The sequence below is a fragment of the Ovis aries genome, chromosome 5 (assembly GCF_016772045.2).
Source record: "Ovis aries strain OAR_USU_Benz2616 breed Rambouillet chromosome 5, ARS-UI_Ramb_v3.0, whole genome shotgun sequence".
Taxonomy (NCBI): Eukaryota; Metazoa; Chordata; class Mammalia; order Artiodactyla; family Bovidae; genus Ovis; species Ovis aries.
This window is the reverse complement of record NC_056058.1, coordinates 51291522-51314740: the sequence shown is the minus strand read 5'-3', so window position 1 is coordinate 51314740 and position 23219 is coordinate 51291522. Positions and strand designations below refer to the sequence as shown.

Genomic DNA, 23219 nt, shown 5'->3' with positions numbered 1-23219 from the left:
ACACAGAATTGGGCATGACTGAAGCGACTTAGCAGCAGCAACAGCAGCTGTGTGACCTTAAGACAAATTACTTAAGCTCTCTGAGTCTCAGGGTCTTCAGAAGCAAAATAGGGGACAAACAAGGAATGCCTTGAGTTCAGTTCAGGGCAGCATCTCTGTTCTGCTAATTAAACTCAGGGACATCAAACTGGCTAGGATAGCTGATGGCTAGAAAGTATTTCTCTATTCATTTACCTCCTAACCATTAAAACAAAGAAATAAAAGCAATGCCTGCCTAAAGGAAGTTCTTCAAGATTAATTAATATAATATATACAAAGCATTTAAGTCAGTACCTGGTACATAATAAATATTCTAGAAAAGGTCACTATTTTATTATTTATGGGCATATTTTATTATTTATGGGTATGTCCAGGGTAGGCTATTGGGAAACATATGGTAGGGCAAGGCCTCAGCATTTCCAAAGAGATAACAAACACATACTTCAAAAGACTGAGTTTGTAGAAGCCAAATTTTCTAGGTCAGGAGAAAAGAAAAAAAGGAAAAAAAAAACAAACCAACAACTCAGCAAACAGACTCTCTTTCTATGAGCTGGAAGGTCTGTTGATTTCAAGAAAGGAATGTCCTTGCTGGGCTGGTCCTGGAGACTGTTAATTTGCACAACAGATTCAAAAGATTTGTGGAGACACATCAGTAAGAGAAGGCTAGAGGATGGGTGGAAAGGGTTGCTAGAGCCCCTGCAGAATCACTTTGCATTTGGCTCGAGGCCCTGGGGCTTTAAAGTGTCAGTCTGCAAGAAGGATGTTTCCATTGAGGATGTGTGCAGGTCTTCAGAATGGCTGAGTGCCTGCTGGATGCTCTGGCCTGGGGTGTACCATTAAGCCCAGACAGACCTGGGGCCCACAGAGCACACAGCTGCACCAGGGAGCACTGTTTTTCCTCTTGAACAGAGGCCGTTTTCTCTAAGCATTTAAAAGAATTCCTGATGTCTAAACAAATGATGCTCTAAGGGGGAAGTGTTTTGGGAATGGTTAAGCCAGACTGCAGAGAATTAAATTTGGGAATCAAGGGAAGGAATGAAGGATATTGGAGGAGATTCTTTGGAATGTACGTGTCTACTCATATTTTCTACTCTTCATTGAGGGGTGTAAGACCTAAGGCTGGGACTGAGCCATTGGGTGACCCAGCCCAATTAGATGAACAGTCCCCACTTCCTGCTGGCTACAGTTGGTCTAAGCATCTATGTCCCTCTTATCTGAAGCATAACTTTATGACTTCATACGTCTGGTATGGCCAGACTGTGAATACCTTAAAGGCAGACATGATTTCTACTACAGGTCCAGAATTCCTGTTTCGAAAAGACTTAGATATGTTTCAAAATCCAGAATTTGGGAGATTTTAGAAAGGTAGTATGGTGTGTATATTGTATATGATGGAACAATTCCAGAGGTGTCTGGCATAGTAGCCTAAAATCAAGCATGTTAGTAACTCTGCACCAGACTATATAAATATTAACACAAAATGGAATAAAAAAAAAAAAACTTTAAAAAGTCTCAGGACAGTCTGTGTCAGGTTTTGCCACATTTGAATTATGAAAGGACTTCCGGTTTTCAGAGTCTTTTGGTGTTGGAGAAGACTCTTGAGAGTCCCTTGGACTGCAAGGAGATCCAACCAGTCCATTCTAAAGGAGATCAGTCCTGGGTGTTCATTGGAAGGACTGATGCTAAAGCTGAAACTCCAATACTTTGGCCACCTCATGTGAAGAGTTGACTCATTGGAAAAGACCCTGATGCTGGGAGGGATTGGGGGCAGGAGGAGAAGGGGACAACAGAGGATAAGATGGCTGGATGGCATCACCGACTCGATGGACATGAGTTTGGATAAACTCCGGGAGTTGGTGATGGACAGGGAGGCCTGGCGTGCTGCAATTCATGGGGTCTCAAAGAGTCGGACACGACTGAGCAACTGAACTGAACTGAACTGAATTTCAGAATTATGGATTAGGGATTTCAGGCCTTTTAAAATTTTATTTTATTTTTCCTTCTTTTGCAAATTTTCAGAACATCTGCAGCATCCTGCCCTTGACAGGTGCAGAGTAGAAGTTATCTTAAAAAACAATATGACATTTTGATCTCCCTCATGTAATATTTGATTCTGGAAGCCAGGGGATAGTTTATCTTCAATGACTTTGGGATTCTTAAGGATTAGAAGAATACTAAATTAAAGAGTATTGCAGATGAAGACAACTGAAATATAGATTTTCTATCATCCTGGACAGTAACACACACAAACCCATAGTATATTATAATCAACATCTAACCAAATGAGAAAAGAGCATCACTGCATGTCAGTGACATGAAAAATTTCTACCCTATCACTTTAAAAATATTTTCAAATATTGCTAAAATATCAGTAAACATTAAAAATCAACTTTGTTCAATTTTAATAGCACAGATAACTGGCAAAACCAAACAATAAGATACATGGAGGCTGGTAATCAAGCTAACATATACTGAATGCTTATAAGTTTTCAAGTGCTGGGCTCAGTGCTTTGGATGCATTATTATTTATGGCTTACAGAACTACATGAAGTAGCTGCTACTATGGGGGCCTCATTCTGGAGATGAGGAGTTAAAAAAAAAAAAAAAAAAGACACACACTAGTGAGTGTCCAGCCAGAACTCCAACCTGAGTTTGACAGTCAGAGGAAAAAAAGGAAGGAAGGAAGGAAGGCAGGGAGAGAAAGAGGGAAAGGAAGAATAGAGAGAGAGAAAGTCTTTTCTTACAGCATCTGCCAATTTCTGTGGTGTAAATACTCTCCCTGGGGCCAATTTACAAGTTACTAATGGTTCAACAACCGGCTAGCAAAACTCATGAATTAATAAATTGGCTTTCACAAACTTGTAGGAGTCATCTCCTACATGCCACTGTCAAGTCCACCCCATGGCCATGTCCATAGTTTACTGCTAACTTTGGAAGATGAGATATCAGCTCATGGAACAGATCTGGCTTAGGAGGAACATGCAGAAGTGATAGCCCAGACCAGGGAGTCATGGCTCCATTCCTTCCTCAGTCCTGGTGCAGACCTGGTACACACCAAGAGTAGAATAGGAAAGAGGGGAGAAGAACACACTTGTCTCCCTCTCCTCTCCAGAGGGTATGAAGTGGGTTCCTGCCAACCTGACACTCCCTGGCAGAAATAACAACACCTGGAACTTTTTTCCTGACCCTACCAACTTTCTCTAGGTGAGATAAAGAGGTTAGACTTGAGACCAAAGGGTCTGATCCCTTCCTTTAAGATCTTTAATTTCCTTAACATTTCCTTCAAAGTAGTAAGTATCTTCTACAAGATGAGAACCAGGTTTTGGCCTGCTTTTAACAAAGAATAGGATATTCCAGACCTAATCTGAACCAAATTAAAATACATGTAGGCTCTTGGCTTAGCTCCTCTGTTAACACCTTTAGGACACCACCTTCTAATTAGGTGGCCTGATAATATGTTTCCATGAGAGGCTCCCGAGAAGGGACTGGCCTGGTATTCAATCAACAGAAATGCACATAACACTGATTATGTCCAGCCATTTGCTAAGTTCTGTGTTTAGAAAGAAAAAGCAGTTTCTGTTCCAGGGCCTTGGAAACTAATGTAGGAGACGGTCAAGCAAACATAGTCAAATTATATTCATTCACTCTTTCAACAAATATTTATCAAATGCCCATTCAGTAACAGGCATTTTGCCAGGTACTAGGCTACCATGATGAGCAAGACAGATTAGTGTGTACTATCATGGAGCTGACAGCTCAGTCACAAAGAGACAGTAATTAAATAATCATAAAGAATGAAGGTGTAATTAAAAACTGAAATAAGAGCTCTGAAGAAATGTTAAACGGTCCTGGGAGAACTAGAGGAACCTAATCCAGTTAATGGAAGTCAGGCAAGGCTTGAGGAAATGAGAATTGAACTAAGACTGGAAAAAAAAGTAGGAGTTAACCAGGTGAGTAAGGTAGAGGGGAGGAGGAGGAGAACAGTGCTCCACAGAGAGGGAATAGTGTAGGTAAAGGTCTTAAGGTGGGTGGGAATCCATGTTTTCAAGAAAGTAGAAGCTTAGAAAGAGAACATGAAGGGGCATCAGCAGGGGTAGAGGCATCAGCAGGGCTGGTCCTCACAGAACCCTGCTGTCCTTGTTCTGGCCTTACTCTTTATCCCAGAGCAACTAGAAAATAATGAATGGTTTAAGTAGGGAATATGTACAGCAATTACACCTAGTGCTATGACAGAATAAATGGAATGCTGCCATGGGAGCATTAGGGAATCAACTAATCTAAACTGGTGTCTGTGGAATGGAGGAAAAGTGGGGAGGTTAGGGCTGGGGACATGTCCAAACAGGCTTTCTGGAGGAGGAAATATCTGAGATGAATTTTTGAAAGATGAGTATGACTTAGTCAGGCCACAGTGGAAGGGTGGAAGAAGGAAGAGAGAGAGAGAGAACGTGGCTGGCTGATTGTGACAAGGTTAGGTGGGGACCAGATGAGGAAAGGCCATAGGTCATAGGTTTGGGTTTTATCCTGACGGCAGCAGAGAACCTGCGGACACAGTCTAAGGTCTTCAATAGGAGAGAAATGCTCCTTTTCATACGTTAGAATGGTCACTGGCAGCAAGGTAGAAAGTGGACTGGAAGAGAGCAGTGCTGGAAAAGAGAGGCCACTGCTGCCCGTCTCAGTAGCCCAGGTGAGAGAAGGTGTTACACTTGCTCTCAGGAGCACAGTGAAAATGCAAGAGGGAGGGTGATGCTAGCAGACATTGAAGAGGCACAGTTTAAAGGGCTTTGTCACACGTGGGATGGGTGGCAGTGATTTCTACTCTAACCAAAGAATAGTCTCAACAAAATTCTATTTGTGTTGAGTCTTACTTTATGACCTTGAACATGGTCAATTTTTGTAAATGCTCTGTGTGTCCATGAGAAAAATGGTATTAACTAATTGTTGGGTATAGGGTTCTCTTATATGGTTTCTTCAATTAAGCATGTTAACTTTGTATTTTTATCTTCCACATCTGTAGTATTTTTTCTCTATCTGCTCTATTACTTATGATAAAAATGTGCTAAAATCTCTCACCATCATTGTGGACTGGTCAACGACTTCTCTTCATGTATTTGTCCATTTTCATTTTTAAGGCTACATCATTAAGTATATGGCACTCCACTCCAGTACTCTTGCCTGGAAAATCCCATGGATGGAGGAGCCTGGTAGGCTGCAGTCCATGTGGTCGCTAAGAGTCAGACATGACTGAGCGACTTCACTTTCTCTTTTCACCTTCATGCATTGGAGAAGGAAATGGCAACCCACTCCAGTGTTCTTGCCTGGAGAATCCCAGGGACGGGGGAGCCTGGTGGGCTGCCATCTATGGGGTCACACAGAGTCGGACATGACTGAAGCGACTTAGCAGAAGCAGCATTAAGTATACACAGGCTTAGAAGTTTTACATCTCTCTGTTGAATTGACCCAGTTACCATTATGCAGTGATCCCTTTTATCCCTGATCATTCCTTTTGCCACAGACCTATTTTATATTATTAATATATTAATACTGCTATACTAACTTAAATTGTTGGTTAACTTTTGGTGTCTGGTTTTCATCCTTTTTCTTTTAACCTTTCTGTGTCCTCATGCTTTTAATGCGTCTCTTGTAATCAGTGTAGATGGATTTTTTTAGAAAATCCAACAACTAGCAAATTTAGCCCATTTACATTTATTGTGATATAAACATATTTGAATTTATTTCTGCCAGTTAATTATGAGCAGTGTTTTTTAAAGTTTCTATTAGTTTTCTCTTTTTTTCTAGATTCTTTGGGATAAGAACAGTTTTATTCATTTCTTTTCCCTTATACCTGTCAGTTGCTTGTTGGAATGAATACATTCTATTTCTTTTAACATGTATTTTTGACTTGTCAAAATCTAAGTTAAATGAGTATCTCTAAGGAAGAGTTCAGGCTTTTGAGTCACACCATTCAAAGAGATTAGAGAAAGGACATGGGGTACTTTTGAGGCCAAAGGTGAGATCTGTTTTACATATACTGAATTTGAGGACACATACCCAATTACCACCTTAACAGATGCCTATGTACTTACTTTCAATGGCTTAATACACTTTGCAAAACATCCTCCTTCATAGGTATTCTGCATTGCTGAAGCAGTGACAGAAATTAAAAACAAAATTAAAAAAGAATAAACATCAATGTTTGTCTTCCTTTGATTCTTAGAACCATGTCTTCCCTTCTGACCTAGCCCAGGGCCACACTGAACACAAATGTGTCCTAGAAACAGCAAGCCTCATGAACATTCCTTAAATAACTGTCAGTGAGCTGAAAACCGAGTCTGAAACAGTGACCTGGATTCTCTCTCACATGACCATGGCTTACCTGTGCCTCCCCCACATTTTCCACTCTGTTTAAGGCTTGAATGATGAGGGAAGAAGGGCTTGGCTAATTTCTGCCAAATATTAGAGGGGAGAAAAACTCTATTTCTACACCAGCTGAAAAAATTATTTTATAACATAAGTTTTAAAATTTTAATTGGAGGCTAATTACTTTACAATGTTGTATTGGTTTTGCAGTATACTGACATGAATCCATCATGGGTGTACATGTGTTCCTCATCCTGAACCCCCCTCCCACATCCTTCCCCACACCATCCCTCTGGGTCATCCCAGTGCCCCAGCCCCGAGCATCCTGTATCATGCATCGAACCTGGACTGGCGATTTGCTTCACATATGATAATACACGTTTCAATGCCATTCTGCCAAATGATCCCACCCCTGCCCTTTCCCAGAGTCCAAAAGACTGTTCTATACATCTGTGTCTCTTTCGCTGTCTCGCATATAGGGTTAGCATTACCATCTTTCTAAATTCCATATATATGTGTTAGTATACTATATTGGTGTTTTTCTTTCTGGCTTACTTCACTCGTATAATAGGCTCCAGTCTCATCCACCTCATTAGAACTGATTCACATGTATTCTTTTTAATGGCTGAGTAATACTCCATTGTGTATATGTACCACAGCTTTCTTTTCCATTTGTCTGCTGATGGACATCTAGGTTGCTTCCATGTCCTGGCTATTATAAACAGTGCTGTGATGAACACTGGTGTACATGTGTCTCTTTCAATTCTGGTTTCCTCAATGTGTATGCCCAGCAGTGGGATTGCTGGGTTGTATGGCAGTTCTAGTTCCAGTTTTTTTGTTTTTTTTTTTTTTTAAGGAATCTCCACACTGTTCTCCATAGTGGCTGTACTAGTGTGCATTCCCACCAACAGTGTAAGAGGGTTCCCTTTTCTCCACACCCTCTCCAGCATTTATTGCTTGTAGACTTTTGGATAGTAGCCATTCTGACTGGCATGAAATGGTACCTCATTGTGGTTTTGATTTGCATTTCTCTGATAATATGTGATGTTGAGCATCTTTTCATGTGTTTGTTACAGCTGTATGTCTTCTTTGGAGAAAAGTCTGTTTAGTTCTTTGGCCCATTTTTTGATTGGGTCGTTTATTTTTCTGGAATTGAGCTGCAGGAGTTGCTTGTATATTTTTGAGATTAATTCTTTGTCAGTTGCTTCATTTGCTATTATTTTCTCCCATTCTGAAGGCTGTCTTTTCACCTTGCTTATAGTTTCCTTTGTTGTGCAGAAGCTTTTAATTTTAATTAGGTCCCATTTGTTTATTTTTGCTTTTATTTCCAATATTCTGGAAGGTGGGTCATAGAGGATCCTGCTGTGATTTATGTCAGAGAGTGTTTGCCTATGTCTCCTCTACGAGTTTTATAGTTTCTGGTATTATGTGTAGATCTTTAATCCATTTTGAGTTTATTTTTGTGTATAGTGTTAGAAAGTGTTCTAGTTTCATTCTTTTACAAGTGGTTGACCAGTTCCCCCAGCACCACTTGTTAAAGAGATTGTCTTTTCTCCACTGCATGTTCTTGCCTCCTTTGACAAAGATAACGTGTCCATAGGTGTGTGGATTTATCTCTGGGCTATCTATTTTATTCCATTGATCTATATTTCTGTCTTTGTGCCAGTCCCATACTGTCTTGATGACTGTGGCTTTGTAGTAGAGCCTGAAGTCAGGCAGGTTGATTCCTCCAGTTCCATTCTTCTTTCTCAAGATTGCTTTGGCTATTTGAGGTTTTTTTGTATTTCCATACAAATTGTGAAATTATTTGTTCTAGCTCTGTGAAAAATACCATTGGTAGCTTGAAAGGGATTGCATTGACTCTATAGATTGCTTTGGGTAGTATACTCATTTTCACTATATTGATCCTTCCAATACATGAACACAGTATATTTCTCCATCTATTAGTGTTCTCTTTGATTTCTTTCAACAGTGTTTTGTAGTTTTCTACATATAGGTATTTTGTTTCTTTAGGTAGATATATTTGTAAATATTTTATTCTTTTCGTTGCAATGGTAAATTGAATTGTTTCCTTAATTTCTCTATTTTCGCATTATTAGTGTATAGGAATGCAAGGGATTTCTGTGTGTTGATTTTACATCCTGCAACTTTACTATATTCATTGATTAGCTCTAGTAATTTTCTGGTGAATCTTTAGGGTTTTCTATGTAGAGAATCATGTCGTCTGCAAACAGTGAGAGTTTTACTACTTCTTTTCCAACTTGGATTCCTTTTATTTCTTTTTCTGCTCTGATTGCTGTGGCCAAAACTTCCAAAACTATGTTGAATAGTAGTGGTGAGAGTGAGCACCCTTGTCTTGTTCCTGACTTTAGGGAAATGCTTTCAATTTTTCACCATTGAGGATAATGTTTGCTGCGGGTTTGTCATAGATAGCTTTTATTATGTTGAGGTATACTCCTTCTATTCCTGCTTTCTGGAGGGTTTTTATCATAAATGGATGTTGAATTTTGTCAAAGGCCTTCTCTGCATCTACTGAGATAATCATATGGCTTTTATTTTTCAATTTGTTAATGTGGTGTATTACATTGATTGATTTGTGGATATTGAAGAATCCTTGCATCCCTGGGATAAAGCCCACTTGGTCATGGTGTATGACCTTTTTAATGTGCTGTTGGATTCTGATTGTTAGAATTTTGTTAAGGATTTTTGCATCTATGTTCATCAGTGATATTGGCCTGCAGTTTTCTTTTTTTTGTGGTATCTTTGTCAGGTTTTGGTATTAGGGTGATGGTGGCCTCATAGAATGAGTTTGGAAGTTTATGTTCCTCTGCAATTTTCTGGAAGAGTTTGAATAGGATAGGTGTTAGCTCTTCTCTAAATTTTTGGTAGAATTCAGCTTTGAAGCCTTCTGGACCTGGGCTTTTGTTTGCTGGAATATTTCTGATTACAGTTTCAATTTCCATGCTTGTGATAAATCTGTTAAGATTTTCTATTTCTTCCTGGTTCAGGTTTGGAAAGTTGTACTTTCTAAGGATTTGTCCATTTCTTCAACGTTGTCCATTTTATTGGCATATAATTGCTGATAGTAGTCTCTTATGATCCTCTGTATTTCTGTGTTGTCTGTTGTGATCTCTCCATTTTCATTTCTAACTTTATTGATTTTATTTTTCTCCCCTTGCTTCTTGATGAGTCTGGCTAATGGTTTGTCAATTTTAGTTATCTTCTCAAAGAACCAGCTTCTGGCTTTGTTGATGTTTGCTAAGGTCTCTTTTCTTTTGCATGTATTTCTGCCCTAATTTTTAAGATTTCTTCCCTTCTATTAACTCTGGGGTTCTCCATTTCTTCCTTTTCTAGTTGCGTTAGGTGTAGAGTTAGGTTATTTATTTCACTTTTTTCTTGTCTCTTGAGGTATGCCTGTATTGCTATGAACCTTCCCCTTAGCACTGTTTTTACAGTGTCCCATGGGTTTTGAGTTTTTGTGTTTTCATTTTCATTCGTTTCTATACATATTTCTTTATTTCTTTTTTGATTTCTCTGATTCGTTGGTTATTCAGCAGCGTGTTGTTCACCCTCCATATGTTGAAATTTTTAATAGTTTTTCTCCTGTAATTGACATCTAATCTTACTGCATTGTAGTCAGAAAAGATGCTTGGAATGATTTCAATTTTTTTGAATTTACCAAGGCTAGATTTATGGCCCAGGATGTAATCAATCTTGGAGAAGGTTCCGTGTGCGCTTGAGAAAAAGGTGAAATTCATTGTGTTGGGGTGAAATGTCCTATAGATATCAAAAAGGTCTAACTGGTCTATTGTATCATTTAAAGTTTGTGTTTCCTTGTTAATTTTCTGTTTAGTTGATCTATCCATAGGTATCAGTTCAGTTCAGTTCAGTCACACAGTCGTGTCTGACTTTTTGAGACCCCATGAATCACAGCATGCCAGGCCTCCCTGTCCATCACCAACTCCCAGAGTTCACTCAGACTCACGTCCATCAAGTCACTGATGCCATCTAGCCATCTCATCCTCTGTCGTCCCCTTCTCCTCCTGCCCCCAATCCCCCCCAGCATCAGAGTCTTTTCCAATGAGTCAACTCTTCGCATGAGGTGGCCAAAGTACTGGAGTTTCAGCTTTAGCATCATTCCTTCCAAAGAAATCCCAGGGCTGATCTCCTTCAGAAGGGACTGGTTGGATCTCCTTGCAGTCCAAGGGACTCTCAAGAGTCTTCTCCAACACCACAGTTCAAAAGCATCAATTCTTCGGCGCTCAGCTTTCTTCACAGTCCAACTCTCACATCCATACATGACCACAGGAAAAACCATAGCCTTGACTAGACGGACCTTAGTCGGCAAAGTAATGTCTCTGCTTTTTAATATACTATCTAGGTTGGTCATAACTTTTCTTCCAAGGAGTAAGCGTCTTTTAATTTCATGGCTGCAGTCATCATCTGCAGTGATTTTGGAGCCCCCAAAAATAAAGTCTGACACTGTTTCCCCATCTATTTCCCATGAAGTGATGGGACCGGATGCCATGATCTTAGTTTTCTGAATGTTGAGCTTTAAGCCAACTTTTTCACTCTCCTCTTTCACTTTCATCAAGAGGCTTTTGAGTTCCTCTTCACTTTCTGCCATAAGGGTGATATCATCTGCATATCTGAGGTTATTGAGATTTCTCCCAGCAATCTTGATTCCAGCTTGTGTTTCTTCCAGTCCAGCGTTTTTCATGATGTACTCTGCATAGAAGTTAAATAAGCCGGGCGACAATATATAGCCTTGATGTACTCCTTTTCCTATTTGGAACCAGTCTGTTGTTCCATGTCCAGTTCTAACTGTTGCTTCCTGACCTGCATACAGATTTCTCAAGAGGCAGGTCAGATGGTCTGGTATTCCCATCTCTTTCAGAATTTTCCACAGTTTATTGTGATCCACAAAGTCAAAGGCTTTGGCATAGTCAATAAAGCAGAAGTAGATGTTTTTCTGGAACTCTCTTGCTTTTTCCATGATCCAGAGGATGTTAGCAATTTGATCTCTGGTTCCTTTGCTTTTTCTAAATCCAGCTTGAACATCAGGAAGTTCACGGTTCACATATTGCTGAAGCCTGGCTTGGAGAATTTTGAGCATTACTTTACTAGCATGTGACATGCGTGCAATTGTGCAGTAGTTTAATCATTCTTTGGCATTGCCTTTCTTTGGACTGGAATGAAAACTGACCTTTTCCAGTCCTGTGGTCACTGCTGAGTTTTCCAAATTTGTTGGCATATTGAGTACAGCACTTTCACAGCATCATCTTTCAGGATTTGAAATAGCTCAAATGGAATTCCATCACCTCCACTAGCTTTGTTCATAGTGATGCTTTCTAAGGCCCACCTGACTCCACATTCCAGGATGTCTGGCTCTAGATGAGTGATCACACCATTGCGATTATCCGGGTCACGAAGATCTTTTTTGTACAGTTCTTCTGTATATGAGTGGGGTATTAAAGTCTCCCACTATTGTTGTGTTGTTAATTTCCCCTTTCATACTTGTTAGCATTTGTCTTACATATTGCACTGCTCCTATGTTGGGTCCATATATATTTATAATTGTTATATCTTCTTCTTGGATTGATCCTTTGATCGTTATGTAATGTCCTTTGTCTCTTTTCAAAGCCCTTGTTTTAAAGTCTATTTTATCTGATATGAGTATTGCTGCTCCAGCTTTCCTTTGGTCTCCATTTGCATGGAATATCTTTTTCAGCCCTTCACTTTCATTCTGTATGTGTCCCTTGTTTCAAGGTGGGTCTCTTGTAGACAACATATATAGAGGTCTTGTTTTTGTATCCATTCAGCCAGTCTTTGTCTTTTGGTTGGGGCATTCAACCCATTTATGTTTACGATAATTATTGATAAGTATGATCCTGTTGCCATTTACTTTATTGTTTTGGGTTCAAGTTTATACACCCTTTCTGTGTTTCCTGTCTAGAGAAGATCCTTTAGCATTTGTTGGAGAGTTGGTTTGGTGGTGCTAAATTCTCTCAGCTTTTGCTTGTCTGTAAAGCTTTTGATTTCTCCTTCATATTTGAATGAGATCCTTGCCTGGTACAGGAATCTGGGCTGTAGGTTATTTTCTTTCATCACTTTAAGTATGTCCTGTCATTCCCTCCTGGCCTGAAGAGTTTCTATTGAAAGATCAGCTATTATCCTTATGGGAATCCCTTTGTGTGTTATTTGTTGTTTTTCCCTTGCTGCTTTTAATATTTCTTCTTTGTGTTTGAACTTTGTTAATTTGATAAATATGTGTCTTGGGGTGTTTCGCCTCGGGTTTATCCTGTTTGGGACTCTCTGGGTTTCTTGGACTTGGGTGATTATTTCCTTCCCCATTTTAGGGAAGTTTTCAACTATTATCTCCTCAAGTATTTTCTCATGGTCTTTCTTTTTGTCTTCTTCTTCTGGGACTCCTATGACTCAAATGTTGGGGCATTTAACATTGTCCCAGAGGTCTCTGAGATTGTCCTCATTTCTTTTTATTTGTTTTTCTTTTTTCCTCTTGGTTTTATTTATTTCTACCATTCTATCTTCTACCTCACTTATCCTAACTTCTGCCTCCATTATTCTACTGTTGGCTCCCTCCAGAGTTTTTTTGATTTCATTTATTGCATTATTCATTATATATTGACTCTTTTTTATTTCTTCTAGGTCCTTGTTAAACCTTTCTTGCACCTTCTCAATCCTTGTCTCCAGGCTATTTATCTGTAACTCCATTTTGTTTTCAAGATTTTGGATCATTTTCACTATCATTATTCAGAATTCTTTATCAGTTAGATTCCCTAGTTCTTCCTCTCTTGTTTGGTTTAGTGGGCATTTGCCGACTAAGGTCCGTCTAGTCAAGGCTATGGTTTTTCCAGTAGTCATGTATGGATATGAGAGTTGGACTGTGAAGAAGGCTGAGCACTGGAGAATTGATGCTTTTGAACTGTGGTGTTGGAGAAGACTCTTGAGAGTCCCTTGGACTGCAAGGAGATCCAACCAGTCCATTCTAAAGGAGTTCAGCCCTGGGTGTTCTTTGGAAGGAATGATGCTAAAGCTGAAACTCCAGTACTTTGGCCACCTCACGCAAAGAGTTGACTCATTGGAAAAGACTCTGATATTGGAAGGGATTGGGGGCAGGAGGAGAAGGGGACAACAGAGGATGAGATGGCTGGATGGCATCACTGACTTGGTGGACTTGAGTCTGAGTGAACTCTGGGAGTTGGTGATGGACAGGGAGGCCTGGCGTGCTGCAATTCATGGGGTCTCAAAGAGTCGGACATGACTGAGCGACTGAACTGAACTGAACTGATCCTGTTCCTTTACCTGCTGGGTATTTCTCTGCCTCTTTATCTTGTTTATATTGCTGTGTTTGGGGTGGCCTTTCCATATTCTGGCAGTTTGTGGAGTTCTTTATTGTGGAGTTTCCTCAGTGTGGGTGGGGTTGGACAGGTGGCTTGTCAAGATTTCCTGGTTAGGGAAGCTTGTGTCGGTGTTCTGGTGGGTGGAGCTGGATTTCTTCTCTCTGGAGTGCAATGAAGTGTCCAGTAATGAGTTATGAGATGTCAATGGGTTTGGAGTGACTTTGGGCAGCCTGTGTATTGAAGCTTAAGGCCATGTTCCTGTGTTGCTGGAGAATTTGTGTGGTATGTCTTGTTCTGGAACTTGTTGGCCCTTGGTGGTGCTTGGTTTCAGTGTAGGTATGGAGGCATTTGATGAGCTCCCATTGCTTAATGTTCCCTGGAGTCAGGAGTTCTCTGGTGTTCTCAGGATTTGGACTTCGGCCTCCTGCCTCTGGTTTTCAGTCTTATTCTTATAGAAGCCTCAAGACTTCTCCATCTACACAGCACCAATGATAAAACATTTTGGCTAAAGATGAAAAGTTTCTCCACAGTGAGGGACACCCAGAGAGGTTCACAGAGTTACATGGAGAAGAGAAGAGGGAGGAGGAAGACAGAGGTGACCAGGAGGAGAAGAGGGGGAATCAAAAGAGGAGAGAGCAAGCTGCCAGTAATCACTTCCGTATGTGCACTCCACAAACTGGACCGCTCAGAGATGTTCATGTAGTTATACAGAGAAGAGAAGAGGGAGGAAGGAGACAGAGGTGGCCAGGAGGATAAAGGGGGGAATCAAAAGGAAAAAGACAGATCCAGCCAGTAATCAATTCCCTAAGTGTTCTCCACAATCTGGAACACGCAGAGATTCACAGAGTTGGGTAGAGAAGAGAAGGGGGAGGGGGCAGATAGAGGTGACCTGGTGGATGAAAAGGAGAGTCCAAAGGGGGAGAGAGCAGTCAAGCCAGTAATCTTGCTTCCAAGTAAAAAGGGGTACTGAAGATTGGGCTCTTAAAGGTACAAAGTAACAAGTACCAAAAAGCAAAGATTAAAAATCTAGAGTAGAGGTTGGAGTCTCAAAAATACAATATTAAAGAAAAAAGAACAAAGTCACAAAAATTATAAAATAATTATATATATACATATATATGAAGTTTGCTTTAAAAATAGGGTCTTTTTTGCAAAGTAATAGTAGGTTATAAAAATAAAAATTAAAGGAGTAATAGAGGACTTAACATTTTTTTTAAATTTTTTATTTTTTTAAAGAATGATAATAGTAAAAATATATCTAGGACTTTCTCTGGTGTTGTTATGGTCACTGTGGGGTCAGTTCATTTTCAGATAGTTCCTTGATCTGGCTTATACTTCTAAAGATCTATAGGCCCCTTCCTATGTAGTCAGTGCTAACTACAGGGTTTTAATCTATTGCGCCTGTCACTTCCAAGGCGGTTCCCTCTGCTTTAGCTTCTTCTGTTTGCTGGTCTCTTCAGTGTCTAGTTTCTGCCCTGACACAAGGGGGTGGTGGTGGACACTTTTTGACGCTCACTTGTTCAGTCGTGCTGTGGGGAGGAAGGAACACTGCAAACAAACATCACTGCGTGTGTGGGGAGTGCTCGCAGTGTTTCAGGCCCACTGGGTTTGGCCCCGCTCACGACATGTGTGCTTTCCCTGTCTACACTGCTCAGGCTCTAGGTTGCTCTGCCAGGAATGGTCTAAGGCCAGCCCTGGGTTGTATGCACTTCCCAGGTCTAAGGGCTCAGGTTCAGATACTCGGGTACTCCTCAAAGGCACAGATTCGGTTGGGCCTGCGTTTTGTGCCCTTTCCAGGTCCGAGCAGCTCAGGTGATCAAGTGTTTGGCAAGCGCGGTTGCTGAGACTTATTGCCTCCTCCGTCCCTGCTGCTCAATTTTCTGGGTGTACAACCAGTGCACCTTCTCAGGCAGATGTCGACCATCCAGAATCTCAAGAAGCCTTGGTTAGCAATGAAGCCTGCTTGTAGTTTGGTAGATGATGCCTCTCTGGGGCCGTGATAGCCCCCTTCTGGCTCTGGCTGCCCTCAACTTCCTGTCTCCAGAGGGGGAATGGGCTGGTCCGAGGCCGGCTAGCTCTAGTCAGTCCTTTGTTCTGTGAGCGGGCCTGGCGGTGTCTTAAGTTAGGGCTTGTTGCGGGGTAGCTATCCCACAGTCTGGTTTGCTATCTCAAGTTAGTTCCCTCAGATTGCCCTTAGGGCATTCAGGCCTGGTCCTTACTCTAAGCAATGCAGCCAGCACCTCCCTGCCCAGCCCCCCACTTGTTAGTGGCGGATGCAGGCGTCTGCATTGCTTCTCCGCTGGGAGTTACATTGGGCACATAATCTGTGGGGTTTAATTATTTATTTATTTTTCCTCCCAGTTATGTTGCCCTCTGAGGTTCCAAGGCTCGCCACAGACTCGCCAGTGAGAGTGCTTCCTGATGTTTGGAAACTTCTCTCTTTTTTAAGACTCCCTTCCTGGGACATATCTCCATCCCTACCTCTTTTGTCTCTCTTTTTATCTTTTATATTTTTTCCTACCTCCTTTTGAAGACAATGGACTGCTTTTCTGGATGCCTGATGTCCTCTGCCGGCATTCAGAAATAGTTTTGTGGAATTTACTCAGCGTTCAAACGTTCTTTTGATGAATTTGTGGGCGAGAAAGTGGTTTCCCCGTCCTACTCCTCCGCCATCTTAGGGCCACCTCTGAAAAAATTATTTTAAATTAAGCATTCAGTTGCAACTGACCTAGAACACATTAGGCTTCGACCAGTTCAACATAACCACCTAGCCCTCTCTCCTAGAGGTCAGGTCACACTTGTAAACTTTCTAAGTAGTGTTATGAATACTATGCTCATTTAACCCTTCAGACAGTTGAAGGGTTAAATCTGATGTAGGCAGCAGGGTGGGGATTGTTAGAGGAAACATCTTGGAAGAAGTTAATGACTCGCCCAGGCTCCCAGAGACAATTTGAGCATAGCTAGAGCTGTACAGTGTTCCTTACTCTCTCACACTGAAAAGTGACTGTTGTATTCCTGGGTAAGAGCATATACTTAACATCCTATTCATACGTCAGAGCTCAGATTCTCTTCCAGAGACTACAGCTCACAAAATATGTCAGACTTAATATGAATGTTCCAATAGGCTTGGTGTTCTCCTCACTTTGGTTGTCACTGTTAAGTCGAGAAAATCTCCCCAGGGCCCCAAATCTCAGAGAGCTGGGCCAAGCACATGACAAAAGACCATTGGGCTTGGTCTTTTCTATCTCCCAACATACACAGAGATAACTCCCTTCCCTGACAGCCAACAAAAAGATTATAGTAAGCAGGAGCAGGGCTTATAAATTTCCATTATGCTCTATGCCTGATTTCACATAGTTAATGGATTCATTTATTAGAGCAATTTGTGAAAATCCCCAAGGGTCTGGGAAAGCTGCTGCCTAATGGTTTTATCGCGTCATATACTTTCTTCATGCCTGTCCCTTTAACACTTACTGGATTGGCAAGGAACTTTGGACCAACCACTACTAAAAATACAAGTAAACTCTAAACAAAGCAAAAAGAGGAGGGGCATTTCATGCCTCTGGAGTTTCCTTCACCAAAAAAAATACTTCATTTTTGTATGTTTTACAGCTGATTCATATATGCCACTGTCACAGCCTACCAAATTCACATTGAACTCAAGGCTTATTTTCAGGGATCAGCAAATCACCTTCAGATTTCAGGTATGGATTTGAACTGAAGGGTGATGGGAGCAATCTTAAGTCAATGCAGCCACACTGTCACTGCACCTCTTACTGGGTGGAGCAGGCACAGAGCAGAGGTGGGGGGTTGTATAACCCCAGGCTGCAATGCAAACCAGAGGGAAGGGGTGCCTGGCCTCTGGCAGAGGCCCTATCTGGGTAGAGTTGCAGGGATAAAGCCCAGACTTCATGGCTTAACACATACATGAATGTTAGAGCATAAGTAGAAATCTTGGCCAGAACTGAGGCCTCCAACCTTGGCCAGACTTTTGAGGGTCCCTTGACTTCAAGGAGATCCAACCAGTCCATTCTGAAGGAGATCAACCCTGGGATTTCTTTGGAAGGAATGATGCTAAAGCTGAAGCTCCAGTACTTTGGCCACCTCATGCGAAGAGTTGACTCATTGGAAAAAACTCTGATGCTGGGAGAGATTGAAGGCAGGGGGAGAAGGGGACAACCCAGGATGAGATGGCTGGATGGCATCACGGACTCGATGGATGTGAGTCTGAGTGAACTCCGGGAGATGGTGATGGACAGGGAGGCCTGGCGTGCTGTGATTCATGGGGTCGTAAAGAGTCGGATACGACTGAGCGACTGAACTGAACTGAACTGTCCCCTTCATCCCAATGGGATGGAAGCAACAATGTAAATGAGTAGAGCCAAATTCACATGCAACACTTAGAAACCAACTTAATGGAGACTCCTAATGGGTGCCAGATCTAGAACGGAGGCCATCCTCACCACAGCAACTGCTACATGACCAGGGCTCATGGGGACCTCCCTTTGAGAAAATCCAGGGACAGCAAGAAACAAAATTCTACCTAAGATGGAGAATACAAATGACTATTTGTATAGTGAAATGGCCACCACTAGTATATAGTTATTGTCTCCTGTACCTAATTAAGTACTAGGTGCTTGAAAAGAAGACTGATAGAACAAAAAGTATGGGTTATCTCTTAGCTGTAATTTAAGGAACAAGGATCTGGTCAGTGTTCTATGCTGATGACGGGTGAAAATGCCCATGTTTGGAAACACTGAATTGCTTTACATCAGAGGGGATTCCAGAATTGTGTGTAATGGGGAAGAGGAGGGAGAGGGACATTGAGAGGTTGGGAGGAAACAGGGCTGAGTACAGAGACAGAGGTAGGCACAGAGACTCAGAGCCTTGTGGATAAAGAGAGTGTTGGAAAAGAGAGTGAGGTTTTGTGAAGGGAATGCATGAACTCTGCCATCTGCCCTGTGGAACTGATGTATATGAAATTAATTTTCCATCTGTTATTATACTATGTGAAAAGGATTAGACAGAGTTTTGCCTTATGTGAAGGAGATATTTGGAGGTGATCTGACTTTAAAGATAGTTTACATGGTGTATGCAAAACTCTGAGGATCCTTGGAGGGACTTCAAACCATAGCCCATGTGGCTGCAGATTGGAAGAGATGTACCAGACACATTAAAATGCCTGGAGCAGAGGAACATGTGGAGGTTTCTAACATGAACTCTAATTCCAAAGTCACCAGGACAAATCATCCAAATTGCTGTCTTGATTTCTGTTGGAATTACCTTCTATGCGAGCAGCTCCCTGAAGCCACTCCAGGGACGGCTGGACGGCTGGAAGGGGAATGTGAGGGATGTAGGAGACTGGCTGGCCTTCTGTTAAGTTCACAGGGCTCCTAACACCTGGTGACATGGGTTCTCCAGGGAATGACAACATGTATGGGGGCAAAAGTGGAAGCTGTTGGTGGTGACAGCCAATACCTGGGTTACAGATGAGTAACAATGAATGATTAGGTCATGGGGGCAGACGTACGTGCCACGCTATGAGTAAAACCCCCACTTCTGCTAATAACACTGTGCTATCACTGAAGTCACTTAATACTGTCATGGTAATGAAGGGCAAGTTGGGGCTTTCTTTCAACAGACCCCTTTAGAGGCTCACTTACTAGCTGTTGAGACAGGCCATGAGCAGCTATAAGCTTTGGTTTCACCTTATAAAAAAATTGAGGATAATATCAGTGTCTGCCTCAATGACATAAGTTAACTTCTAGCCCATAATATGTTAACAATGATGCTGATGATCACTAGTATTATAAGGCTGCTTGGTAATCAGTGTGTACAATTGGCATCTACTCACTCTTATAAGATGAAATTCCCACGGTGGTTTTCTGGTCTCTTCTTCACCTCTTTCTCGTGCAGTCCTTGTAGTAAGCACTGATCCAGTCTTCTAAATGGTGGAGCAAGGAGATATTTTAAAATACTAAAGTTTATCAGCTTTGCTTTTCAGTTCGTAGAGGGCCACTGACGTGTTTGTACACTGATAATACAAACTTGTGTAGAGTGGGTCCACTAATCCATTTGTACACTGATAATCTAAATTTGTGTATAGTGGGTTCACCAATGCATTTCCGATAATATAATTTGTGTATAGTGGGTATACATAGCATTAGAGGGTCATAGAAGGTCATACAATGGTTTCTGTGTCATAAGACTTCTCATTAGGAAGTAATTAGGGTGAAGGTAGTTTTTGTACCAGGGATAGACTACTGTCTTCCCTGTGTGATCTGAGGATGTACAGGAAGCTGTGGATGCAGGCGACAGCCAGCAGAACCTTCAAAATACTCCACCCCATAAAATTTCCTTTGGCACAGTGATGGCCCTTTAAAAACCCCACCTAACACCTCCACGTGCCTACTTCTCCACTTCTGGTTCCGTTCCCACCAGCAAACCCATAATTTTCCTTTATACATTAACTGTTGGCTAGTTCGGAAACACTCCACCCCACCCCAGCCCACCCCACCCCTTCCCCCATGGGTCTCGCGTGCCCAGGCTCCCTGGGCTATCTCTGTACACAGGCCTCAGCACCTGGGCAAAACAGTGGGAGGGTGGAGGGCACAACCTTGGTGCCGGCCTCTTGGCTTTTGTGGGTTTCAGCCAGACCCTGAGTGTTATTTTAGTGCAACTTTGGTGTTTAATTTGAGGATGTGTGTGGATCAGAAGGAGGGACCAAAACACTATTTTTTTTTCCATCCACCAAAATGATCAAATTTGATATTCCAAAAAACGCACAGCCTGGTCCAGAGCTGTGTCCAATTGGGAAGTGGGAAATGACTGAAAATCCCTCCCCTGCCAGGGACCATCATTCCTTAACCACTGGCCACTGCGCAGGCTTGTTTACTGTGGGCAGCACCTGGGCAGTCTGTGGTTTCCGCCCACCCAGAAGCCGGTGCCCTGAGGCTCTCCTTGCCTTCTTGAAAGTGCACACAGCACCTTCGCTGGAAGAACATCCTACAGGGTTGTTTAATTTCTTACAGCCTTGAAACAGCCACAACCAGCAGCTGCTGAGCCATGGCTGAAGGAGAAACCACAACCTTCAGGGCCCTGACTGAGAAGTTTAACCTGCCTCTAGGCAATTACAAGAAGCCCAAGCTCCTCTATTGCAGCAACGGGGGCTACTTCCTGAGAATCCTCCCAGATGGCAGAGTGGATGGGACGAAGGACAGGAGCGACCAGCACAGTAAGCATCCATCTCACATTTCTGGTATCTTCCTTAGTCAGGGATGGGAGAAAGGAGAATAGCTAAGGGCTGTAACCCATTCTCCAAGATTCTTTTCAGACATGACACACAGACACAGGGGTGACAAGGTACAGAGGGTCTGGGTGTGGAGAACGGGGAGTTGTGAGGGCAACAGCCTGCCTAAAGGAGTCTGATTTCAAGAGTTTAAGAGGACTCTCTGTTGACCTAACATACTTGCTGTGAGATCAGACTGGCTGCCAATGTTCAACTGTTCCAGATTCCTGTAAGCAGCGAGAAGCCTGGTCCCCAAGGCTAGTCAGGGCCCGTCTCACTCCATGACGGGAAGGGCCACACGGAGCAGGGGCAATAAACTCCCAACAGACAAGGGCTCAATTTCAAGTTAACCGATTCTCCAGGTTATGTTTCCATTGGGCTTGATTTGTGAGATCCTAGTTCACAATCGTAGTCTTACACATCATTAATTATGCTGCTCTCGCTCTGCATATCATGCAGACGTGGCTGCGGTAACGGGGAGGGGTAAAGTCATTCACCAGACCTTATAGAAACAGGAGAGTAGGAGCGATTTGAGCCAAAGGCTGAGTATCTCCTCCGGGCTTTCCTGCCATCCCTGCTCTCAGATGGTGTTGATAAATGGCGGCATAACTTTGGAGAAAAGACTCTCCTTGACTAAGAAAAAAATCCTTCCCTTCTGCTTTGGTATTCCTGGCAGTGGTGTGTATGTTTGATACGAGGTGTCTGGGTTCTACTGTGATGTCACTGGGGATTCCCTGAGCCCCACCAAATCATTAGATGTTGGAGCAGAGCCAAAAGTTAGATCTGGTCCCTGCTCAGAGGGTCTGAGGGGTCAAACGTGTCATGAACCAAGGGAAGGAAAGTATGGATGAAATCAGGAGATACAGAATAGCACAGGTAGAATTTAAGGTTGTGCAGGATGGCTTTGAAATGAGATACAGAACACTGGCTTTGATGTGATGGTAGTCTTTATTATTGATTTGATTTACACCAAAGGTTAGGGCTTCCCAGGTGGTACTTGTGGTAAAGAACTCACCTGCCAATGCAGGAGACTCAAGAGATATGGGTTTGATCCCTGGGTTGGAAAGATCCCCTGGAGGAGGGCATGGCAACCCCTCTAGTATTCTTGCCTGGAAAATCCCATGGACAGAGGAGCCTGGCAGGCTATGGTCCATAGGGTCGCAAAGAGCTGGACACAACTGCAGCAACTTAGCATGCATGTACATACACCAAAGGTTGCAGGCACTAGGCACAAATGGTCACCCCAGTGGTGCCCACTCTCCATCCACAGAAGCACAGATGATGGGGACGGGAGCTAGCATTAATCAACCAGGTGGCACTGTCCCTTCCCTCTCACCCACCAAGCAGACGCTTGCAATGAGAAGCAGGAAGTTTGGGGCTGACCGCTGCAGGGTCAGCTTAGTTTTAATGGCTTGTTTTCAGATGGACTTCCGAATGCCTATACTTGATGAAAAATATGTGCCAGAGTATAGCAATAAAAAGACTTCTGAGTATGTCAAACATACACACAGGCAATGTTCGTTGCAAATAAATGGACTCAGACTTCAATCTGTTGTGTTGTATCAGGCAAGCTACACAATTTGTGTGATCTGCCTCACACAACATAAAGGGAACAAGCTGTAATTTCTGGAAGGTTTTAAACATTTCTAGTAAGTCTTATCAATTTTTTGAACCAACGAGAATGTTCTCTGGTCTTCCGCATCCCAGAGGAAAAGACAACCTTGGTGATGTATTCTATGGGGTTAAGCTGGCTCTTCTGGGAAACCTTAAATTCTGGGGTCACAGGAGGCTACAATTACAATTCCAAGTACTAGAATTTCTGTACACAGGGCATGTGACTTCACTGTTAACATTATAGTCTGCATTCTGGGTACAGAATGTGGGACAACTTCTGCAGAGTGCTGCAAATTCAGCTGCCTGACCTGAGATGTCAGAAGCCCTGAAGGGCAGCATACAGTGGCACAGGAGTCTGTATGAGGAGGTCGACACAAGAGTGATGGTGGATTAATTACTTCCCAAGTGAACTCAGGCTAGTTATGTAACTGTTCTGGCCTTACTTTTCTCAACTGTAAAATAAGAGCAATATTACTTGCCTCCCAAGTTTCTTGGGCGGGTTACATGAGACAATGTAGCGAAAATTCTTGGCACGGCCTCTTGACCGTAACAGCTCC

The 23219-nt window shown here is 42.3% G+C and overlaps 1 protein-coding gene and 1 non-coding gene across 8 annotated transcripts in view; both read left to right on the top strand.

Annotated features, from left to right (window-relative positions):
• The window catches only part of FGF1 (fibroblast growth factor 1), a 112651-nt gene that overhangs the window by 68505 nt on the left and 20927 nt on the right, over positions 1-23219 (top strand). For 5 of the 7 annotated variants that reach the window (XM_004008910.5, XM_004008909.5, XM_060415876.1 and 2 more), the window contains one exon: positions 20792-20994. In XM_004008910.5, the coding sequence (XP_004008959.1) occupies positions 20826-20994 (169 nt within the window). In that variant the 5' untranslated portion in view covers positions 20792-20825. Of the gene's footprint in view, positions 1-4582; positions 4724-17372; positions 17465-20791; positions 20995-23219 lie in introns of those variants that run through there. The other 2 variants (XM_060415877.1, XM_042250963.1) reach the window with 2 other exon arrangements.
• LOC114115080 (small nucleolar RNA SNORA36 family) lies at positions 128-250 on the top strand. Its single transcript, XR_003589578.1, has one exon. It is a non-coding gene; the product is annotated as a small nucleolar RNA SNORA36 family (small nucleolar RNA).